We start from the raw sequence: 25811 nt of genomic DNA on the forward strand, positions 1-25811 counted from the left end.
ATTGAAAAAAATATACTTCAGATAGGACTTGAAGCCTAAATGCCCCTGCCATTAACGTTTTAATCTCAAAGTAAATATTAAAATGAAGAACCTTTTATACTATGTGCACATTTATATATCTTTTAAAAGTTATGAATTAAAAAATCTATAAATGTCTATTTAAAATGCTAGCAATGAAAAATACATTATTGAAAACTACCTCAGGTGGCAGCCACATGCACAAAAGGACTGCAGAATACCCACAGAAAAATACAATTAGACTTACATCATGAGTTCTGCTCTCCATTCGCTGTCTTGCTCTTCAGTTTGGTTTAACGCTTTAACAATCTGCGATAGGCTGGGAATAAGGCAATAACGGAATCCAGGCTTAAGATATGGTCTCACAGCTTCCCAGTAAAGGACTGAGGCATTATAAATCAAAAAATAATATCTGAAAAACAAAATTCAAGAATTTAGGATTTCATTAATTTTGATAAACATAAAATAAAACTACAAAATTATTTTAAGACACTTCTAAGAAACAAAAGTTGGAACTTCTCCCATGTGTTTAGATAAAAACTAACCCTGACTCAGAACTGCAAGTACAAGTACTAAAATAAAGAACAGTATCATTCTTAAGATTACGCTTTATCCAGTAATTAACTAACTACTTAAATAAGCTAACACAGTGCTCTCCTCCTCTAGAGCATAAGTAGAAAATTAGAAGAAATGCTCAGATATAGATGTCTGCCAGGCTTAAACATGATGATTCATTCTGTCTCTTCAATACTATTCCAGTATTCTTCTTACACTGTTGCAGCACAGCAGTTAGAGGTGCAGTAACAAAATGGACAGAGAATCCCCCCCACACCAAACTACCCAGTTAAAATCTGAGACATAATCAACTATGAAAACTTAACTCAGTAACATTTCCTCAGATTTAAAGAGTAAATCCAATCAATAGGGCCTACCTTGGATCATGCATTGCAAAGTCTATTGCTTTCAAAAAAAACATCACAAACTTCTCAAATTCTTCCTAAAGTAGAACAAAAATTGTTTAGGCAATTTTTATATCACCTTCATAAATCACCACTATATTATTTTTATATTTCAGTATGTTCATATCTCATGTTTTTTATTTTCAAGCCATTCTCAAATAAAACTTGTGGTCTTAATCAGGGCTGGTAACATTGCCTACTACTATGTTTGCCTGATTTCAATGCTTAAGACTATACTTTCAGTTTCTTTCATTTCTGCCAAAATTTAATCATTAGGACTGAAATTGTCCAACAATGCAAAGCTACTTTTTTTTTTTGGGGGGGGGGGGCAGGGTCAGCAAAGAAAGTTCAAATATTTCTAAGAGCAAAGCCAGTAAAAAAAATTGGTTTGTCATGTTAAAAAACTTCAGGTATTATTTTCTCTGTACAAGTTCCAACATCTCATGCTCACAAGAATTTGGCAAGAGAACGGTGTGTCAGGCATTTTCCTTTTGTCATTTCCCTGAAAAAAGCACTCAGATTTGGTGAGCTGTAAGCCTTCTGCAATTCATCTATGTTCTCAATGACATCTTGGATTCTAGCTATCAAATTCCTTGATGTTTCTATACACAGTAAGCAGGTTAATGCTTGGACTGACCAAGCCTTTCCCTGTTGTAATTGCAGAGGCTGTACTGAACCTTTTTCTACTGAGATAAGAGGTCCTCCTCTACGATTTCTCTCTCACAGCCAGTCAGCATCAAGAGAAAGACTTGGCATGTGTGAAGGTGATCAGGCAGGACAGGGGGAAAGCGGAGAAAGCAGAAATGAAGCACCTGAAAGGCTGGATAATAGGATGGGATACCTGCAAAATGAATTGGATATTAACAGCAGAAATGATGACAGGAAGGAGCATGGGCATTACAGAAGACTGTAACTGAGAGAGACGGTGGCTGAGAACCAAAGAAGATAAAGGGGTGTAAAAAAAGCCTACGGCGAAAAGAGAAGGTAACAAGAGGAGCACTAGAAATACCCAGACAGCTAATGAGAAAGGAGCTGGAGAATGAAAATACTTGGTGAGGAAGAACGAGATTGGGAGACACTAGAATCTGGAAACATAAGGAAGGGATTTGTGAATGTTTGAGAGAAAGATGCAGTAGAAATGGAAAAAGAGAGGGGGAACTGGATGGGCAAGAAGGGGCTGATGCCAAAGGGCTCTATATAGTGTGACCAAACAGAGTAACTAATTACTGGACTCAGGGACTGGCATAAGAAGACCACAGAGCAGTGAGTGGGGCCTGGCTAGACAAAGAGAAAACTGGGAGGCTTGAGGTATTAGGTAAAAGCAGAAGAGTCAGACTTAGGCTCTAAGAACAGAAGACTGCTAGCCAACTAACAAGGATTCCCACAGAATGGAAAACAAAAGGAAAGGCAAATTTATTTGTTCTCTAAAGAATGAACGTTTCTAGTGTCACATGATGAGAAGTTACAACACAAAGTGTATCCTGCAAGCCCATTACAACACACAGCACAAGAAAGCCAAGCCAGGATTGCACATGCAGGCATGGTTCTTAACACCTAAGAAATTTTAGCGAGAGTCAAGAAGGAAAAAGCAAATTGGGTGAGAATTAGAAAACATGAAAGAACAGAACATGTTTTGACTTTTTCATTTAGAAAAATAAAAGGCTACCTGGGGATAAGACAACAGTTTTCAAATATGTACAAAGTTATACAGGGGCCAGTGATCAGCTGTTTTTCACGTGCATTCACAGAAGACAGAAGTGAATACAGGTACAGATAAGATATTAAGGAAAAGTTTCTAACTTAAAAGATAATTAAAACATTATTCAAGGAAACTACAGGAATATCTGTCAGGGAAATTTGTAAATACAAACAACAGAAGCATCTGGTAAGGCCATTTTAGGTCAGGTATCAATAACAAATTGTCAAGCATAGTGACCACTGTACCAGGAATAGTGAACTGCTGACAAGAGAAAACAGGTCCCCCTACATTTGAACCCCAGGAGGAGGTAAGAACCACTACCTCACACAGGGACATCGTATCACTGAAAATCAGCACACAGAAACTTTGAGAACCAGAAGTATCTGCTGAGTTCCCACCAGAAAGCTTAATCTCTAATTTCAAAAAGCAAAAGACAAACCAAAGTACTACAGTGAAAGGCTACTAGTCAGTGCTGGAGGCACTCTGAAATCTGCCACAGAAGAGAGAGATGGACTGGACAACCTCACTCAGGTCTCAAGCCTCCGAGGGCTTTAGCCCTTCATTTCCTTTGAGTCTGTGAAACATTTACTGTGATCTAAAATAAAAGATTCTGTAGTTGTTTTTCTAGTCAAAAAGCTAAATTCGGTCTGAAAATAGACTGACATAAAAAGTTAAAAGGTTGACTTTGAAACAATCAGCCTTCTGAAAAATTTTCCATGTATTTTTTCCCAAAGTATTTGCAACATAGTCCGACTGGACTGATAGTTTTGTTTATTCCCAAGTACCCGTTAACATACTTTCATTTGACTTTTCCTACTCGTATATTTTAAAGGACTGAAATCAATACATAAATACCCAAGAAGAAATATTTTTTAAAATGGACTTTAATATAATGTAAACTTCATAATTCCTCACCAAGTTATCAGTAGAAAGCGGAGTGTGCAACTGGCCTTGGCACAAGTATGCTCTGCCAATAAACTGGTTTACAGGAAATCTTCCTTTAAAATACATCTGTAGACAGTCACTGCTCATTTCCAGACACCCCAGCTAAGACCAAAAAAAGCATTTTAATATTTTAAAAATGCAGCAAATAACTGGGCAGGAACTGTAAGTTTTTAAAAATGCATGCCTGCTCAAACAGTATAACACATAACAGCATATCCATATGCAGACAGTATAGCATAAAGCTGCATACCAGATCTGCTACAAAACCATTACCATTTATTAAAATCTAAAGTTAGACTTTTTTCATTCAAAACATATAGCAAAATGGCTTATTTAACTCCTGAGTTATTCAGTCATAGAATCCCTTAAAGTACAGAAAAAGCTTTCCCTTTTTTATAACTGTTAACAGAATTGTTAATATATAGGCAAAGTTCTCAGTAGAATTCTTTTCAAGAACAGATATTAGCCTGCAAGATTTTGTGCGGATGTCAGTTCTGCACCTCAATTTCCAGACAACAGATAGAATTTGGGTATCTTGCAGCTAGGAAATAAAAAGTTCTGTTATTAGTTGAAGCTATTCAAGCTCAGTCTGCTTGAATTCCAATCTCTTGTATCCATGGATTGAAGGTTAATAAATATTTTAAAATTAAAAACCACTATTACACTGTACAGAAGTCAGCTCAATTAGCAACACACTTGCATAATTAGAATGTTAGCTTTCCTTGCTTTTGCACAGTAGGGACCATTCATGAAAAAAATTTCATCTATCGTAACTAAATTGCTGATGCTAGTTTTTCCTAACAAGAAAACAAGGCACGGCAAGCTATTCAATGCTGCAATAGTATTCCTTGCATATTTTGTACCAATTACAAACTTCACAAGCCACAGTTTGCTGACTGATTTTAAAGAAGTGATGACTTTGGGAAGATTTAACTGAAAATGCAGCACATTTAAACAATTTCTCTGCAAAGACAGAAAACTGAAGTGTAACATTTTTCCCAGGTACTTCTGGCAATATCCTTAAGTAATGACTTATACCACCGTAATTTCACTGTAAGTCACATAAATGTCTTTATTACAACTAAACTGCCTAAATTACAAAGTAAAGCTACCTGGAATGCCTGTTCAGCACATAAAACATACAAGTCAGGGCTGAAGTTCTCTGATGGACTGAGCGCAGATTTTCCTACACTGGCTGATTTAATCAACTCGTAAGCATTCTCCAAAGCTTGAACATCTGAAATAGAAAAGACTAAAGAATGTAACAAGTAATTCATGCTTCAAGGTAGACTGAAAGATGTTTGATCGCATTATTTTCAATCAGCGATATGGTACGCTCTTTCTCTTTCAAGGAAAGGAATTGAACATTCAGGAAAAAATAGCCAAACAAATGTTGTTTAAAGTTAATCATATCTGTAAGACGATGCATTAATGAGTCTCTTGCAGTTTTAAATCACCAATGTAAGCAAACAAGAACGTTAATTATTTCTCAGGCCTGATTCAGAGTCAAGTCAAAAGGACTCTTGACACTGGTACAAGTCGTGAGTAGATCCTTAAGGCTGTGATTTGCAATAAACTCAACTGGAAAAAAGAACAGACGAAGTTAAAAACACTTTAGTACGGCAGTTATATATTTTTGCACCTAAGAAGCGCACCTGAAGATTCAGAGAAAAAACGTTTTTGTACATATTTAGAAACAAGGCGGATTACGCTCAGGCAGTTGGATTTTTTTAGAGAGCAGCTGTGGGGGGGGGGGGCTCTGGCATCCCGTTACCTCGGTGAGCCGCCGCTGCGAACAGCCGCTCCCCGATCGCCAGGTCCATGCCGCTCCCACCGCGCCCGCGGAGCGGCTGCGGGAGAGGCTTCCCCAACGGCCGAGAGAGCGGGCCGGGACGGGGACGCGCCTGCCCCGGCGGCCCGGGGCGGCAGGGAGCGGACGGCACCGGATGGGACCGGCCGGGAGCGGCCGCGCTCGGGCGCCTCCGCGCGTCTCCCGGCAACGCCGGCACAACGCGCACGTCTCCCGGGCGCGCTCCTGCCCCGCCCCGCGCCCGTCGGCGGCCCCGGCCCCCCCAGAGGGGGCTGCAGCGTCCTGAGGCAGCGCGCGCGGTGCGAGCGCCCCGCCGCTGACGAGTGGTCGCGGGTTCCCTGCGGCCATCTTAGCTGCAAGGAAGAGGGGTATTGGGAGAGGCCACGAGGGTGAAAACTGATAAAAGCGGTAAGTACAACCAGTCCTAATGTACAAGGCAGGAGGCCCAGCTACAAAATAAATCACATATCCAGTCCATGCTAGAGCAGTAGGAGATCCTTCGCTGTGTGAAGCTTCGGAAACGTTACAGCCATACGCACTATCTATTTGAGGACCTGCAAAGAATTTGGCTGCAGGCTCCTTCCTATTCCCTACCTGTTCTCCCAGCTACTCCTGTCCACAGAGCCCATCAAAATGAATAAATTGTCTTCTTTGTATGAATGTTAATAGGAATAAAACAAATGTTTCTGAAACACAGCTAATAGCCAAAATGGCCCCTTTGGAGCATGAATGTCTCAGAATTTCATGTATTCATCCTCATGAAATATCTGTGACAGGAGTCTGGTTGTATTATCCCAAAATTTAATTAAAAATTACTGATTGCTACGTAATCCAAGCTGTACCACATGGTCACACGGGTTGTGATGCAGTGAATATAAAATCTATTAATAAATTCCGTAATAGTAAAATGCCCAAGAAAATACAGAAAGGAAAGTAACAAATGTGTTAGGATTCCAGGTTTTAAATAGAATAGAGCTGAAAACAAGTTTATCAGAGAAAGATTCTTCTAAGAAGTATGTACATTTTCCTAAAACGTCAACAAAAAGCACACAAGTTTCTAGGCATAATCATCCTGGTTTCCTTTCCACCTGTTCCCGTGATTAGTCAGGACCACAGGGAATATCATTGTGTGTCAGAAAACCTTGATAAAGAATAATGGGAGTGGGGTTTCTATCCAAATGGAGTTTTAGGTCTGTGAAAAAGCTGTTTTTTCTTCCCTGTTAAGGCTAAAAAATCAAAATAATAAATTTGTAGCAAACCCGTAGGTCTGCTTTCAAGTTAGTTTTATGGAATACAAGTGTACAAACTGCACACATCTGCCGAAAAAATGTATTTTGTTTATGTAATTTAACATGGCTCAGGAAATCTAAATTACTAACATAGCTGAAGAAAGGACAGTGCAAAACTTGAGGCCTTTAGTAAGCAAATACATTAAATAATCTTCCACAAATCTATACATATTCAGCAAGAAGGATTGGTACTTTTAATACCTAGCTTTCCCGAGTCAAGAAAGTTTGCCTTATTTAATGTCTTACATTAACACTGAAAGGGCTACGCAACTGAAATATAATACAGTTCCAAATTAGAGAATACACATTCATTTTGGTTTATTTTACCTATGAAAGTGCACATCTAGCAAAAGGTCTAGGCTTATGCGTAGTAAAAAAACATATTGAAGGATAAATTTAATTTGACATTCTATCAAGTAAAATAAAGACATCCTTCTGAAAAATTCCCACCTAACACAAGTGCCCTGTACTCTTCTAAAGCACAAGGTAATTGGTGTACTTTGCAAAAGTTAACACATTCAGGCTTTCTCAAAGCAGAGGGGAGGGTCGTCACACCCCATTTATAAAGGGAGGGACATGCACTTTAACTACCTGATCAACCACTAACTTAAAATAACAAAAAAGAGCAAGTTAAAGTCAGCTACTTGAATTCACTTGGAAATGAGCTGAAAGGGAATTAAATCAAAGAACTGTTAAATAAAAAGGAGTACAGAGCTGGAGGATGGCCACATTTTACCTTAGCTTACCTTTCTGAGGTTTTTTTAAGTGTAAGCCAATATAGAGCGACTGGTAATCAAAGCTGAAAATGAAGGTATTTATCCTCCTAGTTGTTATCCAAGAACAGTTTGAACCTCCAGACAAGTTATGGATAGAAAAAAAGAATTCCTGATTACTTTTGCTTTTTGGCTGTTGATAGCTCTTGCTAAAGGATCTTGATGTGCCCTTACCGATGTTTTAGTCATCCCTACGCAAACAAGAAGATTACAGTAGTTGTTCTAACCAACACAATTAAAACTGGGCTGTTGAGGGCTGACAGTGTCCGGGCACCCAGCAGGCACAATTAAAATGGCTCCTGCATAAAGCCATAGAAGGTCAAAAGAAACTTCATCAAAGGATAGAATATTTCACATTCTGGGTGCCTGTTATAGAAATTCCTTGACATTCTTTGAAGAGACGAGGTACTGGATGATGCACCCATCTCCAGTCCTCCTACAGTCAATGGGAGTCTTGACATTGGCAGAGAACAGACTTCAAACAAACCACTGGCTTCATCCATATGCTGTAATTTCTCATTATAATTTCTCCCTGACTCTTTTGTTCTTTGGTTTGCACATTCAAACATCTCATTTCATACATTGCAAGACAACCTTTCTCCACAGGGTTTTTCTGTAGTGGCTATTTTTTATTTTTGCATCATATAAGAGATAACAGCCTAATGTGTAAAGAGTCTTCTATAGCATTTTCCCACCTGTTGCTTCTTTCTTTCTGCCCTACAGTAAGTATCTCAAGGGAGCTTAAGGCCGACTGCACTATCTGTGCTGCAAATGCAGTTCCATCTCATGAAGTATCCTAGAATTCACGTATGGTTCCCCGGACACTACATGCACATAATTCTATTTATTCCTGGGCTGCACACTAACATGAAGATATGAATGCATATAAGGAAGAGCAACAAAGGGGAGAAACAACATTTCTAAGCAGCAGAGAGACTTACTTAGACCAAGTGGAAGTATCATCTATAGGCAGTATATATTGCATCTTATTCTTTTTGTTTACAAATTGACCACAAACAGATAACTTGCATTAATTTAATTTCCATTCTTAGTTGTCCGATGAAGAGTTTAAATCAGTCTGTTTGGATTTAAACTTTTATGGTAGGTTCCTACACAGCACTCTTAACCAAATCACCGAAATAGTATATCTACTGTGGAGTGGCAGGACAAATTTTAGGGAGAGGAGGAGTCAGGACATGATGAAGAGATACTAGATGACTCAGGGCATCTGTTGTCTCTGCTGTCATTATTTCTTGCCAATCAAATGATGGCTTACCCTATTTCTTCTCCCTCTCCGCTTCCGATGAAGATGTAATATTTATTGAACGTTTTAAGAACGTACCAGATCAGACCAAAGTTGCAGCCGGTTACCCTTCCTTTGACAGAGATGAATAGCAGAAGGTGGAGAGTTTAGAACAGGGAAAGCGTGCTGTGGTATTTCCTTGGGATGCTCCCATGGCTTCCAACAGCTCATGACCAGCAACCTTGAACGTCCGATCCAGTTATACTACCTGTGTGTTTAAAAATCTTTGATAGGTTTTCTGCCATGAATTTGTCTAAACAGTCCTTGAATCTATGTAGATTTTTTGGTATTTATGATATTCTGTGGCAATGAGTTTCAAAGTTTAACTAAACATTACAGGAAAAAGAACCTCCTAAAAGTACCTCCAAAAACATCTTCAATTTAAAAAAAAAGTAATTTTACAAGCTAAACCCAGCCAGGCATTAGCCTTATGTAATTATGTTAATTAAATCCTGGCATTTGCGTGAGAAGAACTGTCATGATATCAAAATTAACAGTGCTATATGGAAATGCTTGTAATAAAACGTCTAGCACAAATGAAGCACGTTTCTCTCGACGCAGCCCGCTGGCCAGGTGATGCACTGCTAGGCATCGTAAAACAGAGCGAACTAAGTAACTTACTCAACTTCTGTAGCGCAAAGGCAAGCAGAAGGGCATCTGTCATTCTCAGCACATACACAATGACACAGAAAATCCTCCCACGAGACGTCCGTACGACACGACGCACGCCTTAACTGCGCGACGGGACCCTCACAGCCGCGCGCCTCTGCCGCACTGCGCCGCACGGCACGGCCGCTCCAGCTGCGCATGCGCCGCGCCGCGCCGGGGCTGCCGCGCATGCGCCGCCCGGCCGGGCCCGAGGGGCGGCGGCCGCGTTCCTTAGCGACAAGGCGACGCCATGAGCGGGGCGCGGGGGCGGCTGCTGCTGGCCCTGCTCCTGGCGCGGGTGGCCGCCGGCAGCCCCGCCCGCCTGCGCGACCCCGGAGCCGCCGCCTCGGCCCGCCTCGCCGGCGGCAGCAGGTGGGCGGGCGGGCGGGTTGCCGCGGGGGGGGGCGGCGGGGCTGAGGCGGGCGCTGCCGCTTGTGAGGCCTCTCAGCCCGGGGGCTGCTTGCTCCTGAGGGCCAGAATATTTTAAAGGCTTAGGTGAAACTGGGCTTGGTTAGTCTGGGGTGGGGCTTTGGGGGGTGGGAACTAGGCAGCCCTGTTTTGAAAATAAAACACAACTTCAGTATATGACTGGGAGACGGTAAAGCGACCGTGGCCTGAGAGATGCTGTCAGGGAGGAGGCAGTCTCAGCTATGTGGAGAGTGAAACTTGCAGCTCTCTCCTTGCGGATTGCCGAGGTGGGGAGGACCAAGAGGAGATGTCCTATGTAGGCACTGAATTTCCTTCCTACTTTTTGTTCCAGGAAATTAAGAGTGATTTCTAAATATACAAACAGATAGTATCCACAAAATGACTGCAGTGGAGAGAGTGGCTTTCTGTAATTGATTATCAATGCAATTGTACAGTAACTTATGTTAGCAGATGAAAAGGAATACTGTAATCTTTTGCGGGCATTTGGTAATATAAAACCACATGTTTGTGGTAATATTAAATTATGCAAGAACAGCCTCTTTAATAGTCTTCTTGGGACGGGGGGGATGCAGGTCTGCCGGTCAAGTGTGTGTGGAAAAATCGATCATATTCAGAGCTAACACCCCTTATCCTACTGATATCATCACTGCCCCGGGTGGACGTGATCTGCTGTTCTGTGTGCAGCCAGATGACTGTAAGTTACCTTGCTTTCCATGCACTGAATTCATAGATCACCTCTGCTTAGGGAATCTATTTTTACAAGTATAGGTTATAACTTACTAACTATTTGGGCTGCTGTGGTCCCTGAGAGACCATAGTGAATCAGGATCCTGCCACCAAAGACCAACAAAAAAAAAAGATCTTTGCACTCAGTTTAAGCTCTCTGGCTAAACAAAAATCAGCCTTTATCAACTGCTTCTGTATCTGAGATACCTTACTTATTTTACTACACATAGAGTAGCAACCCACTTTGTGGCATTCATTGGGATTCATCGGGGTCTCATGTTTAAACACTTACTGTTTTGTTTTCTGCATCTTTTGTCTAGGAGTTTTGACTCACAGTCCCGTCTACTCCCAAACCGTATCATAAAATCATAGAATAATTTAGGTTGGGAGGTCATCTGGTCCAGCTCCTGCTCAAAGCAGGTTTAATTTCCTATTGTCTGGTACTACTCTCAGCCCTTCACAGGTGTTACCTGAATGTGTTGCATACAGGGAAAAACAAAGAAACAAGAGGTGTGTAGTATGACAGGCAATAGTGATAGAATTTTCCCCGTTCCAATTTTCAGTAGGTCTCAAAGAGTTTTGATGAGGGCCATATGGCTGCTGACAGTGCCATCAGTGCTGTTCCAGTGTGTATCTTGCAAGTAGCTAAATTTTATCCCTTTCTCATGCCACTCAGTATCATTAAAAATGGGATTAGAAGGATTCTGGATCTGTAATCTCTTCCACTCCTCTTCCCAAAGGAAGGATCGTCTGTCCAGATCAAGGGCACCAGATTCTTCTGGCCATTTGGACATGCACTTTTTTAATATTTGGGCCTTTACCTGTCACATGATTAGGCCTACCAAACAAGCCCTAAACATTTGATTGCACATGTACATCAGGTGTAGTACATCCAGGAACAACTGAATTCACTGTTCTCAGCCTTTTCTTTCCCGTGCTGCTTGTCAGAAGAATGTCTGGGAATGATTCTGCCTGGGATCAGCTGAGGGATGATTAAGTTTTCTGGCAGAAGCAGCCTGCTCCTCTTTGGTCCTCCCCCAAGGAAGCATACAGATATGCTCCCATCAGTTGACTGTGGGAGAAGCCTTTCTGACATGGATGGTGACATGAGCTGCCATTGCCAGAAATATGATCAAGCTTGCTCCAGAGGACCTCCCAGAAGACGGCAAATGGGACCAGACTCTGAAACTAAAGAATTATTGTTTTGCACCAGGAGGTGCTGGTTCATTGTGATGCCAGTAAGAAAGGCTCTCAGTCTCCGTAAAGCATCACTTAAAATGCCATTTCTTGGATTTAACACTATCAGGAAAAAGAGGATCAGTATAGATAATCTTATATCCCTTCAGATCCTGGAAGCCCCAAGTTGTGCAGCATCAAATGGGCCTCTGATCAGGATGCAGCACATCATGTAGATCCTGTCCACGGAAAGACTACCAAGTATTTTGGTCTCTTGAGCTCTCATAGGATTTTATTAAAAGAAAACTATTCTGTTCATCGTTTCTACTGTCAAGCAAAGAGGAGAATTTAGTGCTGTGTTTTTAGATAAAGACAAGGACATGCCATGTAATCACCAGTGCCAAGTGGGAGCTGCCTACAGGTGCCTTCATTACAATTAGCTGGCTAAGTTTATCCTGCAGCCAAGAGATATATGCAGCATGGCACAGGCCTGAAGGCCAAGCCATACGTACAGCACAGCACAGCACAGGCCTGCACCTACTTAGGTTTAACTGTCGTGGGGGTCACTAACTCCTCGATGTACAATGGTCTTCCAGTTAGGATCACTACAGTTATCTTAGTGGATAACAAATAGATGGTAGTGCCCAAATTCACTGCACCTCGTTGAAACCATTGCGAGCAGATACCAGGCTAATGTTCAAGTCTTAGTAATTCCTCTCTTTGATACTTTTAAGATGAAGTCTTTTCTTTTTCTGTTGTCACTGATGGCTCTCTCCATGACTATCCTCATTCTCTCTTGGCAACAGCTCTCTACTTCAGCTGTCTCTCCTGAAGTGTAAAACATCCTTTGCTCCATCCAGTCATCTGCCTTGCCCATTTTGTGACCCTTATCATCCTTCATTTGCTTTATTTTTCTGCTTTCACATGCTGTTGTTCTCTGTCTGGCAGCTATTCACAACTCTGCTGTTCCTCCAACCTTGCTAGCTCATCACATCGAATCTTCTCTTTCCTTTGTGCCATCTGTGGCCCATTTCTTCATTTTGCCATTTTTCCAAGTACTGCCTTTTCACACTCTTATGCTAAGGGTGGAGTTTCACATTTATCTTAAGATGATTTTAGGCTGTATTGACACCAAAAGGGACAGTTTGACTGCTCAGCACATCCCTAACAGTTCACTCCCACCCTGTCCCTGCTGTCAGCTCTGATGATTATGTGGCTGGCTGAATAAGGCTGTCTTGCTGATCCAACTAACAATTCACCAAGGGAAGAGATCGTTTCCCAGTGACAGTTGGAAATACTGGATATTTTCAAAATATATAAAGTACTTTTAAAGGCTTTCCTGTTTTATATGCTAGCTCTTCAGGGTAACAACTTTATCTTTAGTCTTTGCAAGTGTTAAGAGAATACTGCTGCTACTTCTGTTTCTACATCAGTGGAGGAACTAATATGAGTGCATTTTAAAGTCACAGGAACCATTATCCACTAGCCTGACCATTTTTTCTCTGCCTTTTTTAATGTTTGCCTGGCTTCAATACCAGCTGTCAGTTTTTTTTTTTTCCTTTTTCTACTAATTTAAATAGCCTTGCAGTAGCTAGTGTGCCTTCTTGAGCCAACTTTACACTGTGAAAAGGTCGAATTTCGGTCTTTTCTCTTAGAAGTTAAGCAGTTTGAGTATCATAAGTTTTGCTGGGTAAGGCTTTTTTCTTCAGTTCTCAAGTATATTTGGCATTATGGAAGTGTTTGAAAAAGTGTTTAGCTGTAGTATTGTTGATCTGTGTTGTCAAATGTTAGGCTTTAATAATTGAAGGATGCATAAAGAACTGTATTCCACAGAAAACAAGTGGTTCTGTGAGTAGCAGAACTAGCAGTATTCAATTTTGTATCTGCTTACATCTAATGATTATACCCCTAAGTGTAAAATAAGAAAACTCTTCTACACGTCTATTATTGTGAAACTTGTAGGAATTTAATAGTCCTTAGGACTTTAGCTTCCTAAAAGATTTAGTTGACCGTTTGACTAATGCTTTATTAAGATACAAGAAAGCTATTACTTCTGCTTGCTACTCTATGCAAGTACCTCCAAGGATCTGCTTTGCCTTCCTAACAGCAGAATTACGTTGAGATGTATTTCATCTTAAATTCTTCTTTTCTGCTTCGCTCTGCTTCTCTCTTTAAATCTACTGGAATACATAAATTCCTTCTGGTACTACTATAGCTGAGGATATTGCTACTTGCTCCTGTTGTCAGTACGACCTGTAATCCTTGAATGCAGGTGTAAGATGTTGCATTTGGATATATTAAAATGTTTATTGTTCGAAGGAGTTTATCAGGATGAGTCTATATAGTATGTCCTTAATCATCTGCCATTTTATGATTTTGTGTTTTAGCAGTAATAATTTAATAGTTTTTAACATTAATAACAGTATTAAGTACCACTGGACCAGGCAGCGATCACTGTGGGATACCAATAGAAACCCTGTTTTTTTAGTATGCCTTTTTGCTATTCACACTAACTTTAAGGTTTATCAACCCTAATTATTTTGAATCCACTTAACGTTGCTTTTACTGAATTCACATGCTGGTAATGTTTTGTCATTAAAATGTCATAGGAGTCTAACTCAAGTGTCTTACAGAAATTAGATCATACATTAAGATAGGTGCCTTCAGCAGTTTTAGTGCTTTTAGAAGGTTGCATTTGTTTAACATCCGTTTCCCATGAAACAGTATAGGCTAGTGCTCATGATCATCCTGTTTATTGCTCATATTAGTCTTTTAGCAGCGTTACTAAGGATTAATTAATATAAGGCACTACGGAGCTTATAATTGCCAAAGTTGCCCCATTTAAAAATATTGGCACAGTATTTCCTTTTTCTTAGATGCATCTTTTCTAATAACTTGATGTTGGTGGATATTTTTTTCTCTTTTCAGCAAACCTGAACTATTTCCAACAGCCGCAGCATATCAAAGAATCTGACTTTTTGAAGTTCTCAGAAAAGTATGGCAGACACTCATTCTTAACGCTATCACAAGCACAGCCATCCCTCTCTGCTTTTTACCGGGTGAGTTGAAATACAATAGCAACCTTAAAATGCACCTTTGCTACAGCTATTTGTAGTGAAGCCTCATGAGAACGTATTGAAAGATTCTTCATGTGTAAGTTTTCTACCTTGTAGTCCGTAGTGTTACTTTGTTCTTTTCCTTCCTTGCTGCACAAAAAACGTTTCTGATTAGTTGTATTTTATTTTAAACTTTGGACAGCCCTCAAGACAAAACTGGCTCTGTACAAAAGAGATGTATAAATTTGTCTCTCTGCCCTGATGCCTCACCTTACATTTAGCCTTAGTTTTCCAGAGTCACTTTGTCTGTAATTTCTCCAAATTATTTTTTCAGGCCGGTGATCCGATCCTGACCTACTTTGATTCGTCATCTGTACTGAGCACTCTTAGACAGCCAGTCAGGATGGGAGCCAGTGGACTTTGTGTTGATGGAAATCCTGCTGGTTAGTAAAGAAGGAAGAATTTCTTAGGGTGGTTTGCTCCTGTTTTCTCATATCTGTTGTCATCTTTTAACTCAGGTTTCCTGGACAGTAAAAGCACAAGCTGTACTCGGATTTTTGTCAACTTGAGCAAGAGCTGCATCACTGACCCTGCCCTGGATGCTGCCTCTTACTACCGTGACTTCACAGTGCTAAAGGTGAATGTCATTTTTTCTTCCTTTTGCTCGACATCTCATTTGCTTGACTTTGCATTGCTTTCCATTGCAACTTCAGCTAATTTGTAAGCTAAAGGTGTCTGTTACGAAGTGCCCCTGATCTCCTGATTATTATGGACTTCCTACGGACAATCCTGTTAAAAATGTCCGCGCTTGGTGATAATCCTGCATTTCAAAATGCTTTCCAGTAAATGTCAGTTATTAGCAAGTTCTTAATGCATTTAACAGGTACTTTATTGATATTTTATAATTTGAATAATTTAAATGGAACTCTCACATTTTAAACAGTGTTTATCAAAGTTTAAGTGTATTTTTATCTGTTCTATTTTGTCAGCCAAGCAATAGGTGTTCTTAGAGAAAGAAGAAGAGTTTGTCCGACACAATATGCTCTTTGTAAAATCATTCTGAATGTCCATTATCATATTAGTATGCAGTGATAGAATTTAACTCTCGTTTTCGGGGCTTGCTTTGACACTGAAGCAAAAGCCTTACTTTTTCTTTAATGGAAGCTGAAGAAATTACCTGATTCCAGAAGGGGGAGCTCCAGGAACAGACCAAAGATGCTGATATTTCGAAGTATCTGCATACAGTAGGTCATTAGCAGGGCCAAGAATAAAAGTTGTCTTCTCTAGTTCTACAGATGCTTTCTCTGAAGTATGTTTGTGAGTTCTAGATCACAAATTGATTACAAGTTCCATACATTCGGAATAAACAAAGTAATTTTTGTCAACATAATTTGTAGGCTCTGCTTAATGATAGCTTTATGACTTTGAGCACATGCAAACCCAGAAAATCTGTTGTTTTTTTCTTGTTGTTTGTTTGTTTTCACCAGGTTCCAATTAATGGCACCATTGTGCAGTCCATGCAGGTCAGTTACTTTTGCCAATGAAAATAATTTCTGCTTCTGAGATAAAGTGTATCTGGAATCTTAGGCATTTGTAGTAATGTCTATGGGTTGGGAACTTGGGAGAATGGAAATGATCTGTGTCCGAAGCAAGATTTTTGGAAGAAAGTGTGACGTTGGTTTTAGAAAAAAAAGCCTAGGGATATAAGGCAAGATGTATTTTAAAATGAATGGGCATAGATAGGGTTGGAGTCAGACGGGCAGGTTGTTCTCTTTCAGAAAAAATTGGGCGTCTGTGGCAGGGTGATATGTCCCCAGATCACATCTACAATGGGAAGGTGAAATCTGATTTGGATGGAAAAACATTGGAAAAGAGTAAGAAAGTCACACTCCTCTTAAACAATTGCTAATTGTTAGTATGCTTTACTTTCTCCAGGTAAAGATCACCCCAGTCGCACCCCCTGGAGCTCCCTACATGAAAGACAACACATGTAACAATGTTGTTTCTGAGGTATCTGCTCCTTCTTTCTTTAGGGCAGCTCAGGTCTACCTTAAGGTCATTGCCCTATTACCTGACTGTCTCCGATTCCCCTTTGTATTGGACTTTCAGGTGGTCTATGAGATAGAATTCAACAGCACCCATGGGATTCAGAGCGTGTCTGTCCAGTTCAAAGTCACCAGCATCACTGGGGACTCAGGATCTTCTCTGCAGCAGCATTTCACTTTGCACTTCTGGGTCAGTGCCCCTATATTCCTTGGGCTTGTACCAAGTTTGTAATCTGTGGCCTAGTTCTACACAGATCCTATGTGGTAAGATTAGGGCAGCGTCACGGTAGTATGGTAGTACCAGAACCGTGGGAAACAGGACTGGCAGTGGAAGGAAGAGGGAGCACTGTTTTGGTCTCAAGTAAACCATGTAAGTAGAGGGATTCAGGCTTATTGCAAGCTTGCACTGTGAAATTTGGAACTGGCTATTCTGTTCTGCCCTGATTTTTTGGGGGGGGGGGTGGGGGCAGTGGGGAGGATGAGAAGATCAGGGTCACCAGCATGGTCTTCTGAAGGACGAGGTTGGAGCTAAGTGCTATACCCGAGATATTCAGTGTTTGTGAACAAATTTGCTATAGTTATTCCAGATATTTATTTAACTTTGCCCTTGTAGTGGGAATAAGAATTACTTTGTAAGGGTGGAAATCTGGGAAATACTAATGTATGTTGAAGTTCATACAAACCTTCTCCCGTAGATGCAGGGTGGGATAAAGGGGCTGATAACTGAACTGTGGATGAAGTTATCCCCAGAGGTTCTCTTCAGAGAACAGTTCAGCAGTGGAATCTGCCACCCAGAATCAGGGTCAAGGCAGGGTTTGTTCTGCAGATCATTGCCCTGACTGTGGAACTGCCCAGGCTGACATGTTCGCTTCCTTTGAGAGAAATGCTGAGCAGTATGAATTTGATGTCTCAAGAATTGTTCTGGTAGTGTCCACATTTCAGGGCAGTGGCATTTAGTTTGCTGGTTCCTGGACTGAAGATGAACTTGCTGAGTCAGGAGGATTTGGAAACAAATAATGGAGGCTTTGGTAGTGCATAATATTCAGTTGTTCCAAAAATGAGTTACGTTTACATTGTCTGAGAATGTGAATTTGTTCTTACAGGATGAATGGATCTGATTGGCGATAATGTTTTCCTCTTTCCTTGTAACATTCTCTCCTGCCTTGGTTCTCCTGTTCGCCTCTCTGTAGACAAGGACTCTTTCTCATACCTTGCCTCGAAGTGGAAACCCTGGCTATATCGTTGGAGCACCACTGTTGATTGCAAACGGTGGTGCCATGCAGCATGTATCCTTTCTGCTTTCAGGTTTTATTAGTCACTGGGTTTACTGACTTCTGGTACTGTACTTTCTGGACTATTGAGAGCACATCAGTATTACACTGCAGCATTTGGCAGGCCTTTTGGTCAGGACTGAATCGTAGTCCTCTGATAGGGTTAAGGAGAAATGTGTGGAGTAGGAGGAATGTTAAATACAAGTTGTGGTGTCTGTTTATGCTTTTGTTTGGCTTCTTGACATGCAGTCTGTCAGATGACCATTTTACAGAGCCAGGGTGATGGAAGTTGCTCACAGTTCCTCAGGCATAAAGTACGGTTTGGAAGAAATATGAGGACAGGATGCAAGCTCAAGTAAGAACACTCTCTGCACTCACCCTCCCTAACACATCTGGAAGGCGTGGACTCGCTCGCCACTTTTTCCCATAGCATCTCACTCACTGCTGTGGAGCCTAGGTCCTTCCTCAAGGTAACCAGTGGGATTCTACAGATCTTTCACATACTTTTTAAAAGACTTGAGTATCAGAGGGATGGGAGACCTGTGGAACAATTTGAACATAGTGAAGATCTGGGAAATTTTGAGGCTCCAGTCTGGCGACATTTCAGAGCAAGATTAAAGTTTGTATTTTGAGGAGTGAATTATAATGGAATGTTTAAAAGTGATTTTTTTTGGTTTTGATGATTTGGATCATTCTTTTGTTGGTGACAGGACAGTTATCCCTCCCTCAGGGTGATAAGATGGTTAAGGAGCTGTTAGTTTTCCTCATTTTTTGCTATCCTGCCACATTCATCTTCTCCCTTCTCATTGCAAAGGATTGGAACTTAGTCCATTCCGTACTAATACTTCCATAATTATTCTGTTGACTCATTACAAGAGCAGAAAACACCTTGAAATGGTCGTTACTGAGAAGGGAAGTTTTCTCTTGAGATTGGTCTCCTCTCTCCTGGAAATCACTTTGTCAAAGCTGTTATTGTCTCATTTCCAGCCTATCCCAAATATTGGAAGAAAGTGACTGTAATTCTATCCAGGAGAAGTTATATAAGGCACTTCAGGGGATGAACAGAGCAGGGGACCTTGCTATAGTCGGCAGTGCTCATTCAAGTCGGGCGGAAGAGTGGACCACCATTCTGATTCAGAACTGTAGTGTACAGGTAATATGGATGCAAAGAAACCAATGGAGAATATTTTTCCTTTTCCTATCTTGTATTACTTTGGAGAGAGTGGGCAAGGAAGAAGAACCAGCTTCTTCATCTGGGCATACTTTCTTTGTGTAATGATCCCCAATGACTTTCAGTAGTCTTAATACCCATAAACAGTCTGCCTTATTGTGGTTCACATTATTAGGATGTTCACCTTTACTAAATAAACAAGGAACTGACAAATTTAATATTTCTTGAGTCATGTCCCAGGCATTTAAATGGGCAAAAAGAGTTTAATACTGAATTCAGCGTTGTACTACCAATTTTCTGACAGTGTTTTGGAACTAATGCTACTTTTCTCCTTGTCATTATTTTGATGCTTATATTATTATGTTACTTTGAATCTGTTTAACCGTTGACTTACCTGAATGAATCATCCTTTGTGATTTTCTATGTTTTGCAGTTATTTATATATTACCTAAGAGCTTGCAATTCAGGTGCTTGTGAGGGATGAGATTTCTGTTTTAATAATTATTAATCTATCCGGAGAAGGCTTAACAAAACACAAAATCTAAGAGAGAGATCTAAGACAAGTTCTGTTCAGAAATAAGATGACGATAAGATGGATATAGCTCTAAAACTAGACAAAGACCTGACCAGAAGTTATGGCGCTGGTGCTGAAGTGACTGGTTGAGATTCTGTGACCTGTGCTACTGAAAACATTACACTTTACGACCTTAGGGGTCCTTTTTCACCTTTAAAAGATTATATTAAAATGTTTGGGGTCCATTTTGTTTTCAGGCTGTGAATTGCACTTCCTGTTGCATGGTTCCTGTGACCCTGGAGATCCAGATATTGTGGACTAAGGAGGGCCTCCTGTCCAACCCACAAGCTCAAATGCTGGGTGCACGGTACTTTTATCAGTGTCAGCCACTAAAGGTATGGAATTAAAAACCCCTCTCTCATACACAGAGCCTGCTAAATGGGATTCACAAGTTATTTAAGAAGCAAGGGATCAAATGGTCATGATATTATTGGGTTGAGGTATATTGAATTCTACCAGAGGTTTAGCTGCAGTGGCAAGGGTTTGTATTTAATGGCTCCATAGAGGAAGGTGGTTTTATGGTATTACCAATACTGTCCTCAATCAGCTGTACAACTGGAAAAGGTACCTTCTTTCCAAACCCAGAACACCTTCTGCCGCTTAAGGGCTCAAACTTTAAACACCTAATTATGCTCCATATGAAGTCGTAGTTACAAAAGTTCAATAACTGCACGTTTATCTTCTTGTCTCTGACAGCCTTGAAACAGCATTTGACTTCATTTATATTTTGCAGGCTCCATAGCCTGCTGCTAATCTGTGCAAGAAGATATTACTATTCCTCTAGTGGTTCTGAAATCACCAGTGGGTAGTTGGGGAAGAGTCTAGTGCTGACGGCAGTAGAGCTCACGGACTGGGGGGAAAGACTGTGAGCCCGAAAACAGGTTTCTAAGAAAAGTTTACAGGATGTCAGCAGGAAGGTGGAGCTAAGATGACTGTGAAGGAGAATGAGTGCTCTTCTTCAAGTGTCAGTGGATCCCGTTTTTGATGTGAGGCTGGATTTCTGAGATGGCAGTATCTGTTGGGCTGCACAAGTATTTCAAGCTTACTTCTGTTCAAGGGCTTCAACAGGGAGCTGCTGACACCTTCCTGTGGTGCTCTCATGGCAGTGAGATATGACATATCTGATCTGCTGCTACTCTTTGAACTTCAGACTCAGTCCAAACAAGATTTTGTATTCCTTGGTTGGATGTCTCATGGTACCTCTTCTTCCTCCCTCCTTGCAACGTGTGTGAAAAGAACATAGTAAAATGTTCCCCTTGTAAACCATGTGTTGCCCAGAAGCAAACTTATCCCCAGGATAGCTTCTAAATCTGAGCTGTTATATGGCTCCATCGACATAGCTTCTGTCTGAGGGGAGACTTGCATTCCTCACAAGAGCACAGGGTGCATATCCCTCGGTAAGGATTAGCCAGGCAAGAACCATGAGAGACAGATTTCATCCGCTTGAGCAACTGATGCTAATTACTTTAGGGCTGGAAGGAATGTTGCAAAGCAAATGATAAGAAAGCAAGTTTCTGGCAGCAAGAAAAAGAAAACACCGTTAAAATCAGTACTGACTTCATTAGTGGAAATCCATAAATTTCGGTTTTCAGTAAAGACATTTTTGGCAATGGCATCAACTGTCTTAGAAATGACTTTTGTATCAATCTTGGGAACACGATTTTTGTCACTATAAGCCAGCAGTAGTGCCAGTGTCAAACGCTGATGTGTGAAAGTGAGAGGAGGCTGAAGCAGAGGCCGGATCCAAGTTCAAACAGACACAAAGCAGGAAAAGAAACTTCACTGTTATAGGTGCTATCTCAACTGCAGATACCAAAGTCAGAGAGCTGGAATATAAATCTGTCATAAGTGTCTCTAGCAATGGATGAGAACTTGTTTCTAGCTGTGACTGATTTCAGGGCCAGCTAGGATCTCCTGATACACATGACAGGGACCTTGGATACAAAAGTGCAAGGAAACTCGCACAAAATCTTTGGTAGTGAAAGGCAGATTAAGTTCTGGCCTGTTGTTTCTAACCTCATGGTGCAGTTTGCTTCCCCCTTGCTTATGCGGATGAAAGCATCTGTGCAGTTGCTCTGTAAACCATGTCACAGAAATGATCCATGTTAAAAATTGCTCCCCAAGAAAAAAGAGGGGAAAGGGCTTACAAGAAGACTGGCTTCTTTTCTTCATCTAGACACTGAAGAACAACTTCCTCAAAAATACAGGGGGAAAGGCTTCTATAATTTCTAATCTAAGGACATAATCGAATACTTACATAACGTCAGTTTCAGGATACTTTTATGAAGAAAGGTACTAGTGAGTACTAGACTCAGCAGTCGAATTTGCAGCCATTTGTAAACATACCAGTGAGGTCACCAATGCTTGTTTTTATCTTGCTGTACTTTTAAATGAGGTCACTTGCTAATTTTTGCCTACAGATTTTCTATCACAGAAAACTCTGTTCTTTAGAGAAAACCTTTTCCTTTAGAGAGGAAAAAATTGCTAGTACCACATCACTGGAGAGTTGCCTTAGTGACTGACTAGAATACATAGAACCCAGGAAAGAGATTTTTTTTTCTTTTTAACTCATTCACAACATCTGATCACAGTTGTATTCGGACTTACTGAAAATACAAGACAGTCCTAAATGATGTAGAGCTACACAGGAGGATGCTGGAAGTTACTCGTTGATGCCTTCTCCCAGCTGTGGAAGAGGGATTGCGGTATGGGATGTTTTTTTCCCCCTACTTTCTCTGATTTTAAGTCTGAGTTTGAAGGTCCAGACACAAAGCCAGAATCATTTTAAGGCTTCTTGCTGGCAAAGGCAATTCTGTCTACTATGTATTTACTCATTGATTAGAGAACTTGTATTCATCAGGAATCTCAGTGTTTTTCTCCTGAGACTCATGAATTTTGTCTTTGAGATTTTTCAAATGCTTCCTGCACCACTTTACTCCAAGGCAATCTTCCTGATTGCTGTCACATTTTCAGGAAAGTGAATGAGGTGGTGATTTATATTGCCTTACGCCAGTGGAGGTGCAAAAGAAGGCATCCTGCAAGTAGATTCCCTCTTGTGAGGTTAGCAATGCAAAGCAGAGAAGGAGCAGGAGTGAGCTGCTCCTTCAGCAGTAGCATGATTTTAGATCAGCCCAAGCCAGCTGCGAAACTGCACAGAATTCAAGGAGCATGTGTTAACTGTGCCTTACAGCGTTCTGTTAAAGCAGAAAAGTACTGAGACCTCAACAGAATTCCAGTCCCCTGTTCTTTACCAAATGATCTACCAATCTTTGTCTCCTTTCTGAAACAATATCCTGAACTGTGCGAAAGAAATTTGTAGATGCATTGGGTCCCTGCTTTATTTTATTGATCAAACCATTGTGGCAGTCCTGTCTGTTTCTGGCAGCAATTGCATATTGAAAGGGCCAGGTGATCTCATCTCAAATGTTATAAAAAATAAAGCTTGCATTGCTTCTGCTTGTGTAATCAAATGGCTGATATGCCATTCCCCTGACTAGAAGGCTTACTCCAGCAGAGCTTGAGTGACTATTTCCATTTTGGAGGTCTGAAAGACATAATGCAGAGTAACTGCTGATCTTTCCTGAGCCCTGTGCCGTGGCCGTACCTGCTAAGTATCAATTTTGGGAAAGAGGAGCTATTCCAGTAAAAGTTGTAGCTGGAATGGTTAACTCCCACATCTTGCCTCCTGGTCATCCACAGCGGGTCTCCACTGGCAAATGTTTGAAGGGGAGAGATGTTTACCTATCCTATAAAAAATGCATTCCTCAAGGTGTCCTCACCATTTGCATTTTACCCGGCGATATAGAGTCCACAGCTCTTACAGGTTTTGAAATACGGTGGGAGGAGCAATTCATTTCTACACCTAAAGCCATCCACATCCTGATCTTCCTGACTTGAATATTGTGAAGACCCATGCTCACTACAGGGTCAAAAAACAGTCCTTAGTCTCTTGTGTTGCCTTTTAGTAAAAGGTGTCACAGTGTTCCTTCTTAAAAATGGGGAAGGGCAGTACCATGAAGGTATCGGGTTTCCCTTTTCCCCACTAAAATGTTGCACCGTACCATTAATGATTTATGAAAACCACATGCAGAAGAGGATATGAGCATCTGCTGATGGAACACACTAGGTATTTTGGGTGGCCATTAGAGAGCTAAGCTAGAAGATGTGTCTTTTGTGTTAGGCATGCTAAACTCTCTGTGCTTTCCTTTTTATCACAGTTCCCAAGCATGAGCGTGGTGCCTTTGACAACTGTTGTTACCTTCACTGACATGACAGAATGGCCAGAAGCTCCACGTGGCCAGCCCAGGACATATTGGAAACTCCCATTTGACTTCTTTTTTCCATTCAAGGTAGCACTGACTGAAGAAAGAAGTTACAGAAGTGATCTGGTTGGCTGTTTTTTGCTGATTCTAATACTGTCTAGTATTTTCTGCTTCTGAAGAGATTCAGTTAGATGGGGCATGTACTTAAAGGTCTGTAAGTGTAATAATATGTTGAGAATATGACCCAGATCATGGACTTTTCTCCTCAGGTTCTTATACTGTGCCTATGATATCTATGTGCCTTCTGTTCTTGGATTAAGCCACATGACTAGCTTCTGTCATGCGGCCTCTCACACCCCTAATTCTCCTTGTGTACAATCTGCAAACCTCATTGCAGTGAAACTCTTGAGGGCTGGGGTCTGTCAAATGTTTTATGTATGAAGAACAGAGGAAGGAGGAAGTGAAAACGATCATTCCGTGTTCCCGGAAACTAACAGTGCTTTCTAAACCAAGGAGTATGGAGAGAGGAGCAAAGTTCAATCCAAGGATTTTGGAGCTGTGTTTATTCAGCTTCCCATCAGAGAAGCACCTCATTTTTCTATATGGAACTAAGTGAACATTTAAAATATGGAATAATTTCTCTAGTGAAGTCTCCCGGGGGCCTGAATTGTTATTTTGTGAGTAGACATGTTTGCCAGTCACCTCTGAACTGTCCTTGTTACATGGCAACCATGTGTCTGTGTCAGTTTTTGACTCTTACTTTTGTATGCCTTTTCAAATACAGATATTCAATTGAACTTGTCTTGTTTTCATCACTGTATTAGCAATAGTGTTATATGAAGCTAAGTAATTTGCAAGTGCTCCATCCTCTGAATTATAACTGAATTTTACAGTTCCTTGTCAAGGTAATTTCCTTTCTAATCTTTCCTTGTGGAAGCAGGCCCGAATATAGTCAAATTAGGTTAGTATTCTGCAAGCCAGGAAACATTCTGCCATGGCTCTAGGTTGGAACTGAACTGATACTGATAGTCATTGAAATTCTAGGTGGTACACTGGAGAGCGTTGTGAACACTCTTAAAGAGCAAAATCGGTTATTTTAGAAGGAGTTTATAGGTGTATTATGAGACTAAAATTTACTGCAATACCTTACTCACCTGTGACTCAGTTTCGGAGACCACAATGTAATTTTATTTGTTTTAAAGTTGAAGGTGATCACTCTGACTGTCTGGTCTGACCTGCTGAATCCCATAGGCTGGGAAGTTTGCTCAATCATTCCTGCAAGCAATGGCTGAACTATAGTATGCTTTTTAGAAAAGGATTTATTACTGATTTTAAATTCTTCAAATAGGGAAAAATCTGCCCAGCTAATGTCAAGTGCTCCAGCAGAATTGGTAGCAGGCTAGAAAAACAGAGAAATCTGGCCTACCTTTGACAAAATGTTTTGGTTCCTTTTGTAATTACGCTGTGCTTTGCACAACTCCGTTGCCTTTCATCATTACAAACTTAAACAGCACTGTGCAAAAATAAACTGAAAAACTTGTAATTAATCAGGATATCAAAGGAAATAACCTGGATAAAACAGAAACATGGACAGTATAAAGCATGCAAATCAGGGAGTAACTTCATATATTTAATTTTGGAAAATTAATTCTGATTC

At 40.8% G+C, this 25811-nt stretch overlaps 2 protein-coding genes across 2 annotated transcripts in view; one reads left to right on the forward strand and one right to left on the reverse strand.

The window, feature by feature from the left end:
- The window catches only part of CFAP46 (cilia and flagella associated protein 46), an 81728-nt gene extending 76106 nt beyond the window's left edge, over positions 1–5622 (reverse strand). The window contains exons 1-5 of the mRNA XM_064514466.1: positions 5396–5622; positions 4734–4858; positions 3592–3723; positions 951–1015; positions 266–430 (exon numbers count right to left, since the gene is read on the reverse strand). Coding sequence (XP_064370536.1) covers positions 266–430; positions 951–1015; positions 3592–3723; positions 4734–4858; positions 5396–5444 — 536 coding nt within the window. The 5' untranslated portion in view covers positions 5445–5622. The remainder of the gene's footprint in view (positions 1–265; positions 431–950; positions 1016–3591; positions 3724–4733; positions 4859–5395) is intronic.
- A 3984-nt stretch (positions 5623–9606) lies between these two features.
- On the forward strand, positions 9607–24951 carry TCTN3 (tectonic family member 3). Its single transcript, XM_026115904.2, has 13 exons — positions 9607–9816; positions 10446–10567; positions 14704–14834; positions 15166–15274; positions 15350–15468; positions 16319–16354; positions 16767–16841; positions 16941–17066; positions 18067–18162; positions 18405–18502; positions 19135–19300; positions 20090–20227; positions 24110–24951. The coding sequence occupies exons 1-13, from the start codon at positions 9695–9697 to the stop codon at positions 24329–24331; spliced, it is 1560 nt and encodes a 519-aa protein (XP_025971689.2). The 5' UTR covers positions 9607–9694; the 3' UTR covers positions 24332–24951.
- Positions 24952–25811: the final 860 nt, after the last annotated feature.

This window comes from Dromaius novaehollandiae, chromosome 6, assembly GCF_036370855.1.
Source record: "Dromaius novaehollandiae isolate bDroNov1 chromosome 6, bDroNov1.hap1, whole genome shotgun sequence".
Taxonomy (NCBI): Eukaryota; Metazoa; Chordata; class Aves; order Casuariiformes; family Dromaiidae; genus Dromaius; species Dromaius novaehollandiae.